Source organism: Vespula pensylvanica, chromosome 13 (genome assembly GCF_014466175.1).
Source record: "Vespula pensylvanica isolate Volc-1 chromosome 13, ASM1446617v1, whole genome shotgun sequence".
NCBI lineage: Eukaryota > Metazoa > Arthropoda > Insecta > Hymenoptera > Vespidae > Vespula > Vespula pensylvanica.
Window position 1 is genome coordinate 596,619 of NC_057697.1, and position 12,811 is coordinate 609,429.

Sequence of the window (12,811 nt, forward strand, 5' to 3'; positions counted from 1 at the left end):
ATTCATACAAAAATACATACTCGAGAGAATTTTCGATCGTGTAAAAAGAAATACGAATAAAAAGTACTACTTCATCGAGAGATAAACGTAAAAGAATAAAAAAAAATTTTTTCTATTTTTTTTTCTTTTTTTTTTCTTTTTTTTTTTTACGCGTTCGTTAATTCGACAAAAATTTTTCATCGAAAATCACCGCACTGCACTATTCGCGATACAACAACGATAATACGAAATCACGGCGTTTGCGTCCTGAAAAAGACAAAGAACAAAATGAATGCATTATGGTCGTAAAGGATACAAGGATAGTAAATATTAAAATGTTGTTAAATATTGCTTACTACGCGTTACGATGTAACCTAGCCCATTGATAAGTATAAAATTGATATTACGCACAAAAGTAAAACGAAAAGAACAAAAGTACAAAGATAATTTATAACGTTGTAAAATATCGTTTACGACGCGTCGAAACCCACGTGAACGAGAGCAGGTTATGAAAAATGTACTTTTGTAGATGTATACGCTTGCAAAAAATTATAATTTTAACGGTTAAAATTAAATTTTATAAAAAGGACGAGCAGACAACGTTTCGCGGTGGCTTCTCGACACTGAGTGACGAACCGCTTCAATAACGGTCTTTCGATTAGCTTTTGTTCTTTCTTTTGTTTTCTCCAATTACGTGATCTTACGCGTAACGGATTATTTGAAACTTTGTGTTAATGCATTTTTCTTTGTATTTACTTATTACTTATTATTGTATATCGCAGAAACAGCCGTCTTCCGATTGGCTGTTCTTTTTCCTTTCTGTTTCCACCAATTGCGTGAGCTTACGCGTAACGGATTATTCGAAATATATCGTAATTTTGCGGAGAAGTAAATATTAGAGGAATATATTAATGCAATTGCATTATAAATGTAAAAGAACGTAATTGGCATTTTCACGAAACAATGCTTTTCCGATGAAACGAAATAGATTTTTAGTTGGATGCAACGAGCTAGCCGCAATGCGTTAGTCGATAGGGACTTTTAACGTCTTTCGTAATCCGTTGGCAGCAATGTGAAACCTTCAGATACCACTATACTTCACGCGGTATGCGAACGTACACAGAGATTTCGTACTGTTGTGTCATTTATTTGGATTAGCTATGTAACAACGAGGTACGTTAATTATGGATGACAAGGGTGCTATAATTATCCCTTTTTTTTCTATTATGCGGATATAATATCGAAATTTTTTGCAGACCAAAGTTGGAGATAATCGAGGCGTATTTCTTGAGAACGGATCACCCCCCTAGGGGTGGGGTCCACTGTCATTTAAAGCCAAAGAAATCAAGGAGTTATGTCGGTACAGTGAAACGTACGAGTGATTAACGCGATCATGGCTCGTCCTATTGTACCAAGTCAACAAAAGTTGGCGGAGAAGCTAACTATATTGAACGATAGAGGCATCGGGATGCTGACTCGTATTTATAATATTAAAAAAGCTTGCGGAGATGCCAAATCCAAGCCTGGCTTTCTATCGGATAAGACTCTAGAGTCTTCTATCAAGACAATAGTTAGAAAGTTTCCTAATATCGACATCAAAGGACTGCAAACGATTACGAATCTGCGTAACGAAATTATCAAATCTCTTTCTTTATACTATTATACGTTTGTAGATTTACTGGACTTCAAGGACAACGTTTGCGAACTCCTGACTACGATGGATGCTTGCGGGGTTCACATGGATATCACTATTAATTTTGATTTAACCAAAGGGTATTTAGATCTCGTCGTCACTTACGTCAGCTTGATGATACTCCTGTCGAGAGTGGAAGACCGTAAAGCTGTGCTGGGTCTTTTCAATGCTGCTCACGAGATGGTGCACAGTCAATCCGATCCTAGCTTTCCTCGTCTGGGTCAAATGATAATGGATTACGACGCGCCTTTGAAGAAACTTTCGGAGGAATTTGTTCCCCATTCGAAGCTGTTAAAGAACGCTCTTACCTCTTTGTGGCCCATTTATCCTGGCAGAAATTTGACCGCTGATACGTGGAGGGCCGATCAGAAACTAAGTCTGGTAGGAAGTCCTGGGCAAATATTGAAAGCAGCTGCTACGGATACGATGTCGTGCGAAACTCTGAGCTTGGACAGAATCGAAAGATGGGTGATACTAGGTTTTACGCTATGCCACACTTTCCTCGGTCAAGAACAACCTAATAAACTTTGGATCACGGCTTTGGAATCAGGGTGGGTATTAGCTTTGTTTAGAGACGAAGTAATTTACATACATCAATACATTCAGACGTTTTTTGAGAGCATGAAAGGATACAGTAAAAGGGTATCGGAAGTGAAGGATTGTTACAATCAGGCGGTACAGAAAGCCGGCTATAGGCACAGAGAACGCAGAAAATTTTTGAGGACAGCTTTGAAGGAATTGGGTTTGATTTTAACGGATCAACCCGGTCTTCTTGGACCGAAAGCGTTGCTCGTGTTGATGGGACTGTCTCACGCGAGAGACGAGGTGCTATGGCTTCTAAGACACGGAGATAATCCTCCGATACAAGGAAAGGGAAAAGGCAGAGGCGGCGAAGATCTGGTGGATCGACAGTTACCAGAATTGCTCTTCCACTGTGAAGAATTAAGAGCTTTGGTAAAGAAGTATTCTCAGGTGCTTCAGAGGTACTACGTACAATTTCTCTCAGGATTTGACGCGCCCGCGCTGCATCAAATGATACAGAATCTTCCGGTTTGCCCCGAAGACGAGGGGGCGATTCTCAGTGACATGTGCTCGACGATCGCAAGTTTGACCGTGAAGCAAGTAGAAGACAACGAACTGTTCGATTTTCGTCCGTTCCGATTGGATTGGTTTAGATTACAAGCTTACATGTCCATCGCCAAATGTAACATGAATTTAGCCGATAATAGAGAATTAGCTTCCTTCATGGACACGGTAGTTTTCCATACCAAAATGGTTGATAATCTAGACGAGATGTTGGTCGAGACGTCCGATCTGTCTATATTTTGTTTCTACAGTAAAATCTTTGAAGATCAGTTTCACATGTGCTTAGAATTTCCAGCTCAAAATCGTTACATAGTAGCTTTTCCACTCATATGTAGCCACTTTCAAAGTTGTACGCACGAGCTGTGCCCGGAGGAACGGCATCACATTCGCGAGAGAAGTTTATCCGTCGTAAACATGTTTCTGGACGAAATGGCCAAGGAAGCTAAGAACATCATTACCACTATTTGCGACGAACAATGTAACATGAGCGACATGCTGTTGCCAAAACATTGCGCCGTATTGATATCTCAAGTCGTCAACAGAAAGAAAAAGGACAAGAATAAGAAAAACATGAGCGAGATACACAAGCCAGGTATAGAGAGTTACAGAAAGACCAGAGAAGAATTGACTACCATGGACAAGTTGCATATGGCTCTGACAGAGTTGTGTTATGCCATCAACTATTGTCCTACCATCAATGTATGGGAATACACGTTTGCACCTAGAGAATACTTGCATCAACATCTCGAATCTCGATTCGCTAGGGCCCTCGTTGGAATGGTTATGTACAATTCGGACACGAGCGAGATAGCTAAGCCATCGGAGCTCTTCGTTAGCGTCAGATCTTACATGAACGTACTCCAAACTGTAGAAAATTACGTGCACATAGATATCACTCGCGTATTCAACAACGCTCTTCTTCAACAGACACAGGAGCTCGATAGTCACGGGGACAAGACCATCGCTGCCCTTTACACGCAATGGTATTCCGACGTACTCCTTAGGCGAGTTAGCGCCGGAAACATATGTTACTCTGGGAACCAAAGAGCATTCGTCAGTCTATCCGTGGAGGGAGCAATTCCGTTCAACGCCGAGGAATTTTCCGATATTAACGAGCTAAGAGCGTTGGCCGAACTTATCGGGCCGTACGGTATGAAGATGCTGAACGAAAATCTCATGTGGCACATTGCGAGCCAAGTGCAACAATTAAAGAAATTAGTCGCAGGAAACAAGGACGTTCTTATAGCGTTAAGGACGAACTTTGACAAGCCGGAAGTAATGAAAGAGCAATTCAAAAGATTACAACAGGTTGATAATGTACTTCAAAGAGTGGCTATAATAGGAGTGATATTGAGTTTCAGGCAATTGGCACAATCGGCACTGGTCGACGTTTTGGAAGAACGTATTCCGTTCCTTCTGAGCTCGATTTTGGACTTTCGACATCACTTGCCGTCTGGAGACCCGATGAGAGTGGTTTCCGAAATGACGTCCGCTGCCGGTTTAACGTGCAAAGTCGACCCTACATTGACAACAGCTTTACGAAGTCAAAAGGCAGACGTCGACGAGGACGAACACTTGCTGGTCTGTCTCCTAATGGTATTCGTAGCCGTGTCTATTCCAAAGTTAGCTAGAAACGAGAATTCCTTTTATCGAGCGTCCCTCGAGGGACACTCGAACAATATCCATTGTATGGCAACCGCCATAAATAATATCTTTGGTGCGCTATTCACGATTTGCGGACAGAACGACATAGAGGATAGAATGAAGGAATTCCTCGCCTTGGCTTCCTCCAGTTTGCTGAGACTCGGTCAAGAGGCTGACAAGGAAGCGACTAGAAACAGAGAATCCGTGTACCTCTTATTGGATCAAATAGTCCAAGAGTCTCCTTTCCTCACGATGGATCTATTGGAGAGCTGTTTTCCGTACGCCCTCATACGAAATGCATATCACGACGTGTACAAGCTCGAACACTCTCAGCCGTAAGATTACGATCGTGACGAAGTTTATCGAATGAACGATCAACGCGCTGTAGTCATACTCAGGGCTACTTTTCTACGTCCACTTGTGTCACATCGGAAACACTCGCGTTATATATCATTGGGATTAACTCGAAGAGAGGCGAGAAAACGATTATGATAATGATAATAATGATAATAATAATATAATAATAACAACAACAACAACAATAATAATAGTAACGCTAATGATAAGATCTGACCAAGAAATTTATCATTGGAGAAATCAAAACTAATTCGAGTCTACGTATGTCTGTAACAATGTATCTCGTTTGAATGTCCATGCCTAGAAAGACACTCGGGTGATCGACGGTCGTTGAAAATATTAAAAATTGCGTTTTTAAGAGGACCCAATGAAAAGAGAACTTGCAGTGTAATAATATCCAGCCGGAGCATTTTCTATAGAGCCGCGTTCCTCGAAAAGACATTTGATACGCGATTTAAAGACAATTTATATTATTAGGATAGTATATTTTCATTTCATTGTCACAGTATTCCGTAATTTATCATTACGTAAGAGAATTTTTTATTATACGAGAACGAACGAAATAATATATATGTAAAGGATTCTCGATCGCTAAGAATTTACGTATACACGTATCATCATCCAACAAACAAGTATCGTCACTTTATCCATTGCATTTTCTATGTATAATGGTAACTTTTACAATAGTTTATAAAATAAATAAAATCCATCCATAAACTACTACCTATATTATTTTCTTTCTCTTCCTTCTAAAGTAATAAACTTTACTTTTTCTTCTAAAGTAACGAAACACGATAGAACTATGATGAGAGATTCCTAAAAAAGATAAATGTAAAATGTATGCTTTATTTAGTTCTTTACAATGTTTTTGTTTTTCTTTAATCACATTAACGTAACACAAGAGATATTCACAATCATATTCTTTTTATTTTAATATCCTTAAAACACTCGCCACATTCTAAACACTTTGGGAAAAAGAGAGAGTGGTGGTCTGAAGCTACGTTCAGGCGATTGGTCAGTATCATGCATGACATTTTTTAACAACCAAAATTAAAAAAAAAAAAAAAAAAAGAAATGAATGAACAGCACTTTTGAAAGAAATTGCTAAGTGTATCGACAGATGGAAGAAAACAAAATTATACAACGCGTTAGAGACGAGTCACTCGGAGCTTTCTTTCCTTGATGCTCGACTGATGATGATCCTTTTGATGAGAAAAAAAAAGGAAGAAAAAAGAAAAAAACAATAAAAAATGCAAGTTTATGACGTTGAATTTTCATTAATTATCAACGATAATGAGTCGTTATAATGCTTCGGTGTAAAATCATTCCAGATGCACGATGTTGATAAGTCACCACATTTTTGGATCGATAGAAAAAATATAATTTTCAATTTTCTCTTTTGTTTTTTTTCTCTCTAACATTATGTACAAGTGATAGAGTAGTGTGCATCGCGTCACGGTGATGCAGACCTGGATTAAGATGGGGATGGAATTGCTCTCTCTCTCTCTCTCTCTCTCTCGCGCGCGCGCTCGCTCTCTTTCTCTCTCTCTCACGCACATACACTCTTTCTCTCCCTCCCTTTCTTCGTTAGAACATTCGTATTTCCGCATTGAGGTATAAAGAATTTTTGTTACGTGCTATATTATTTGTTTTATCACATAAACGTTAAAATGCAGACAGACAGAAGAATATATATGTACATATACCAAATTTTATCCGCGGACCTTAATCCAGGAACTGCAAACAAACGAAGAAGCTTAAGCATATTTTTAGTTTTAGAGGCTTTTTTCGGGGATGGAGGGTCAACTCAATGAAGGGATGTTCTTTTTCTTTTTTTCTTCTTTTTTTCTTTTGGTTTATCCACATTCCTCTCATGCGCGTGAACGTTTTCAACTAGTAACCGCACGATATTAAGATTCACCTTGGCCCCATTCGCGATTCTAATCTAATTTTAAGCATCCTTTTACTCGAAGAAAAATGGAGAGAGAAAATCATTTTACATCATCCTCTTCGGAAGAACTCGTATCGCTATCTTTGATCGTATTAATCAGTCGTTCGAACCGTTTTGTGGCAGTGAGTTGGAAGCGGATTTTGCGAATAAATATGTAATTTTTTTTGGAACGGTCCGATCGGATAATAACAAACGTGATCTAATCTAAATTTAAAATTTAATCGTTGAATGGCAGTGGCTCGGAACCGAAGTGGATACTTTAATGACAATAATAACGATAATGACAACGACGTTGACTCTTGACGAACTAATCGACGTAAACGCGTTCTAAGCGGGAAAGATCATCTAAAATATTTCAATACATACTGTGTGATTCGTGTCGATTGTATACACGATAAAATGATTACAACGATATTAACGAGACTAAAGATACATGCATAGTTGGAAGTATTTTTTAATATATCATGTCCTTTTTTCGTCGAGATTTTATATTTTATCGATACTTTGGCAGTAGATCGTTAATTTCTCTATTTTCGTTATTGTTTTTGTCATCTTTCTACTACAACAACGTCATCTCAAATGGGGCCAGGCAGATTTCCTTTGTTCTGTGTCTACGTACGAGAAAAGAGTTTAAGATTCGTTTTTTTTTTGTTTCCTTCCTAAATAATCTAGATTTTCAACATTTTTTTCTGGATCTGTTCACGATGGATCCTCGTATTAATCTTATAAACTAAGGGGGGAGGGGCCTGATCACACGCACGTATAGACACTCTTTCGTCATCCTTAACTTCCGTCCTGATTACAAAATACAGAATAATGTTTCGCTATAATACAGATCTGATATAAAAACAAGTATTTTTGTATTCGCTTTACCATTTGTTATGTTTATATAATTATAGTTTATATATATATATTTATATATATATATATATATTTATATAATATCAATGTATTTACATAGGTATACTCTTTCTCTCTTTCTTTTTCACATGCGCCCTTACGCGCCCTATTTTATCAACTTCTTTAATTTCTTCCTCACTCTTTCTTTCTCACACGATCTCTCGCGATCCATTTTTTTTGTTCAATAATCACATTGCGTCTATTGTACATTTTCACACGATCCGCAAACTCGTATCGTCCTTTTCGTAAAATCTCGCACTGCGTTTCGCATTTTTACATTTCTATATCCTTTCTTATGCCCAATGATAAACTACAACGTTCAAGTCACAACGCAGACAGCGATGAGAGCATCGAGGCACGTTAAAAAAACCACCTCGTTTAAGCCAGATCATAATTACCTAAATTTTTTTTTTTTACCACGATCTCTCCGGCACGATCGATCTCGAGCTCGCGTTCACGAACATGAATAGAAAAATAAAGCTTTACGATGTAGCGTGTGTCGACTGTCTGCTTTGTGTTATCATTTTTTTTTTTTCGTTTCTCAGAAAAAGAAAAACAACCGACCTGTACGTAAGAGAAAAGAAAAAAAGAAGAAGAAAAATATTAAGTAGAATTATTTTACGGAGAGAGATTGAAACGTTGCTAAATTAAAAGGCACGATCGAGCGTGCGATCGAGTTTGCTGGCACTGAAAAAGGAAAAAGAAACAACGTTCTTCGCGTAGATTTCGATATCTCGTATACGAGTATGCAGCTGTGTGTGTGTGTGTGTGTGTGTGTGTGTGTGTGTGTGAGTGTGCTGCTCGAGCCCCACGAATTCCGTTAGAATTTGTTCACATTAGAAAAAGGGCTCATCTTTGGTCCGCCATGCGCTTAAAAAATGAAAGCGCGTTTACGGTTGTAGCAGCCCCTGACAATTTGCATGGTTAAAAGTCGTACATTAAATATAACTTATAACATTCGCGACGGCGCGTAGATAAATTATCATTTGCAATAGATAACTAATTTGTAATAATAGTAAATAGAATTAATAATAATAATAAGCGGAATCCATCCTAGTAACGATCCAATATCCATTGTTGTTCGATTCGCAATCGTTAATGGAATCTTTTCTTTTTCTTTATTTTTCTCTCTTCTTCGCTGCTTTTTAAACCTCCTCTTAATTTTAATTTAATTAATAGCCTCGCTCCTTCCAATTGTCTAATAAAAATTAGTATAAGAATAATACATATGGTTTAATAGTTATTCTAGAATGGTACCGAGATCAAACGAATGACCTGTAACAGTTTGGTAGTGATAGGCGTTATTTATCCCTGGATAAATATCAACGACATTTCGCTTTTGAAGATATGGAACATGATTACTCCCTTTTGCTCTATTTCGACTACCAAGGAGTATCAAAAAAGTAAACCTAAAACGCAAACGTATACTGCCATCCAGAAATATTCATCAAATGGAAATAGTATTTCAACGCGTTTCGTATATACAATTTAACGGGAAGAACTAATTCTTTTGCCAGTTTGACCGAAATGTTCTCGCCAATTTTTCATAGCCAAACGATATAAATATTCTCGGAATATACATATTTATGTGTATACATATACACATGTATATATATATATATACACATACACGTTCAGATTTTTCACAAACTTATAAAACGAACGATAAAATGTCAATGACAACGTTTTAAAAATTACACCGAACCTTTTTGTTTTAATGCCTTACCCTATATTCTCAAGAGAGCTTAAAACCTCTCTCTGGATATTGTCGCGTTCCTCGTCTATTGTTTTGAATCTTCACTCTTTCTTTCTCTCTTTCTCTCTCACTCTTACTCTCTTTACAACAGTCTTCTACTCCTTATAACAAGAACTCGCAGAAATAAATGCTCACGTTAAATTGTGGCAAAGACGTCAACAAACGTGTTACAGAGTATAATAATAATAATAATAATAAAAAAAAAAAAAGATTCAAAATGTTTACGTCGGTGTTCCGTACGGCAACGTATACGACGACGTAGGTCGTTTAAAATATTTACGCAACATTATTCTCGTGATTAATTCGGCAATACTTATTAAATCGAAATCGATAGCACATAAGCATGAAATAGAAATTCTCGAAGATTTCTCGAAACTGCAAAGAAGTAATGCTATCTTATAGAGAGATAAAAATGTCTGAAAACGTTTTTGCCAAGGGCGTTATGTAAGTAGGTCGTGATTGTAAGTAAGAAGGTACTCGCTCGCTCTCGTTCTTTGTCTCTCTGGGAAGTGATACGAAATTCACAACCACGAATCTTCGTAATCGACTCCCAAGCTCGCAAAGTTTACGTAACACTTCCACGTTTCCTTCTTCTATTTTCTAGTTCCGTTCTTTCCACCTCGACGGCAAAATACATACTGACGAAGCATAAACGAACAAGACCTCGACTTTGTGATCGATGACACGTACAATGTTTCTCACTCATCCCCACTCACACGTTCGCTCGCGAATGTTTTTAAAAACAAATGTACGGGTGTACTAAATGTACGGATTAGAGGACACAGCGGTGCTTCGCGAAATACTCGAATGTCAACAGAGTCCAGCACCACGTGCGCGTACGATCGGAGATATACTCTCTTCGAAAACACAATGCCGGACGTTTTTTTTTTTTTTTCTTTTATTGCGTCTTCTTTTCCTTATCGGTTTGTTGCTTCACAGATATCCGGTCGGGTTCGTTTTACGGAACGAGACCGATGCCTCCTGCTGACTGTGACAGCATTCTAGGATCGTCAGACTTTATTGTGATGCCTCATCTCGTAGGCCGGGACTCTGCCCCCTCCTCCGGTGCTCGAATAGGCACCGGCGTACAATTCTGGATGATTGGAGCGACCGTAGTTACCTGCGACGCTGCTGCTTGGTGGCGCACTAGCTGTGGGAACCAAGCGATAGCCTGTTTAGAAAGACGTTCGACGATGAAACGAGATATAAGAATCCAGAGCAACAAAGATTAGCTTTTCACAGGAAGGAGATATGAGAATGGATAGGGTATTACGAGATTATCCTTGAAAACTGCTCGCATGCAATCGTGTGAGATACTACGTTCCCCTTTTGACATTTCCGATTCTATCGCAACAGCGAAACGATTCGACTAATTGGCAATACACACAGCTGATAGAGCGCTTTTTTAACGATCAGAAACAAGGAGCAAATACAAGAACCGAGGGAGGTGATATCAATTCGTACATCGTGCGAGTGATGGAAGACTTCGAATAGAAGTCCGCTGGAGCCTTCGATACTTTGAATTGGTAGTTTTAATTTGAGGACGCTATGGTATTCGTGAATTTGCTCCTAGTCGAATGGATAGAGAGAGAGAGAGAGAGAGAGAGAGAGAGAATAGGCCCCAGCTCACCTCTGTAGTTCATAGAACGATAGTATCAGGTAGTGATGCGCGTCAATCAATGCAGGATAGATGCAAACAGGAAAAAACATTGATGTAATTGCGGATTATACGAGGAAAATATCAAGCTAGCTCTTTTTACTCGAGTTTGCTTCGCAACCGATAAGCGTACGAAACTTATTTCAACGCGTTACTCGTATAACGTGATGTCAACGTTAGAATCAAACTCGAGCGAAGGTAGCTGCTTCGACGAAGATTAGAGTCTTTTTGAATCCTCACCTTTGGGATAATGCTGAGCTCCTCTACCCTCTCCGTAACCGTGAGAGGGTCCTCGCGTTCCGCTGTACCCTCCTTGGCCCTGTCTCGGAGGTATACTCCTCGGTCCCGGGCCTCCGCCACCGTGAGGATGTCGCTTTAGAAATAATCAGTCGTTTTATATCGATCGTTTCGTACAGGATTACCTACTCTCATCGATTCGTACGATCGACGTGCTAGTAAAAAGAAGAAGAAGAAGAAGAAGAGAAAACAAATTGTCGAGAAACGTTACCATCCTCCTGAGCGTGTTCATTGGCCTTCTCAATGTGTCGCTGATGCGTCTCGCAGGTGGTTTCTTCGGATTGCTAGACGGCGTATGCACGGCGCAACACTTGATAAATAATCCCATGAAAATGATGAAAGCTATACCCATTAAAAGGACTGCCCACCAGTACTCCTGTGGAATATTTATTAACATTAATCTCGTCGTATCGACTCGATGGAAGCATAGCGAGTTTAAACCTTTCGAGCGTGTCATGGAAGGACTTACAGTTACCCATTGCGCTACGGTCGATAAAGTTTCCTTGTTGAATAAGAGATTTTTCAATCGCGCGAGTGGTCCTTCGGCATCGACCGCTCTACACTTCAAGAAGACGTCGCAGTAACCCTAAATGATAAATCGATATACATATACGTGTAGTCGTACGCGTACGTGTAACTTTTATCCCTCTTTTTCTTCCTCCTAAATGTAATAGGTCGATCCGACGTAATACCTGAAAGTTGTCACAGGGCGAGCCAGGTCTCAGACTTATCCCACCCTCGGGTAGGCCGACGACGTGAGCAAACTCGCTGGTACTTCGACAAGTCGATGGATCGGTACCATTCTGACAAGCCAGCTCGCAGAGTTTTCGTTTGTCTATGTTTGGAATGATGTTGCTCGTTAAAAAGCACTCCGTCAAGTTCCATTCCAGACAAATGGATCCAGTGCACTCGCCGTTGATACAGAGCTACGTTCGAACGAAGAAACACCTTTCGTTATAAATCGAGGAAAATAGGATCGATCGATCGATCGTAGACAAACAAAGTACCTGAGTTCCTTCGTTGCATCTTGTTTTATTGGCCCTTGGCAATGGAGCGGGACACTCGGAAGATTTCCCATTGCACGTGGAATTGTAGCTGCAGTCCGATTCGGCCTTGCATTGAACGTTGTGCGAGAGAGGCACGAACTGGCACGTATCGCTCGAGCAACAAGGTCCTTGACTGGGACTACGAGGAGAACAATGGAGTCGTGAGATAATGAAGAGGAAATTCCAGAAAGCTGCGTACGCGCATATCCAAAGCGATTATCGTCTTACCTGCACTGCGTCCCGTATTTTCTGCTACACCCTTTCGCCGTCTCGTTTTTAATCTTATCCAATTCCGACACCTGCCTCGGGTAACAACATTTATCCACGCACTCGTCGTCGTCGTAACCGCAGTCGCATTCCTCGCCCGCCTCGACGATTTTGTTACCGCAAAATGCACCGGCGGACGCTGTCGCAAAGATCGTTCGTAAACGTTCTCTTCGAATTT

General features: G+C 39.7%; 2 protein-coding genes across 3 annotated transcripts in view; one reads left to right on the forward strand and one right to left on the reverse strand.

Annotated features, from left to right (window-relative positions):
- The first annotated feature begins 1,050 nt into the window (after window positions 1-1,050).
- LOC122633896 (membrane-associated protein Hem) lies at window positions 1,051-5,479 on the forward strand. Of its 2 annotated transcripts, none has more exons than XM_043822350.1 (2): window positions 1,051-1,152; window positions 1,236-5,479. In XM_043822350.1, exon 2 carries the CDS (start codon window positions 1,373-1,375, stop codon window positions 4,739-4,741), a length of 3,369 nt encoding a protein of 1,122 aa, XP_043678285.1. In that variant the 5' UTR covers window positions 1,051-1,152; window positions 1,236-1,372; the 3' UTR covers window positions 4,742-5,479. The 2 variants fall into 2 exon arrangements, with proteins under 2 accessions (XP_043678285.1, XP_043678286.1); XM_043822351.1 differs by lacking the exon at window positions 1,051-1,152 and having other exon boundaries at window positions 1,411-1,549; window positions 1,653-5,479.
- A 106-nt stretch (window positions 5,480-5,585) lies between these two features.
- Window positions 5,586-12,811, reverse strand: part of LOC122633897 (disintegrin and metalloproteinase domain-containing protein 10) — a 63,832-nt gene continuing 56,606 nt past the window's right edge. The window contains exons 9-15 of the mRNA XM_043822352.1: window positions 12,595-12,772; window positions 12,328-12,505; window positions 12,013-12,246; window positions 11,790-11,906; window positions 11,532-11,696; window positions 11,264-11,396; window positions 5,586-10,537 (exon numbers count right to left, since the gene is read on the reverse strand). Of these exons, the coding sequence (XP_043678287.1) occupies window positions 10,377-10,537; window positions 11,264-11,396; window positions 11,532-11,696; window positions 11,790-11,906; window positions 12,013-12,246; window positions 12,328-12,505; window positions 12,595-12,772 (1,166 nt within the window). The 3' untranslated portion in view covers window positions 5,586-10,376. The remainder of the gene's footprint in view (window positions 10,538-11,263; window positions 11,397-11,531; window positions 11,697-11,789; window positions 11,907-12,012; window positions 12,247-12,327; window positions 12,506-12,594; window positions 12,773-12,811) is intronic.

Bases quoted from the DNA above. Each gene is read 5' to 3' on its own strand.
- LOC122633896 (XM_043822350.1), top strand. From the start codon at position 1,373: ATGGCTCGTCCTATTGTACCAAGTCAACAAAAGTTGGCGGAGAAGCTA.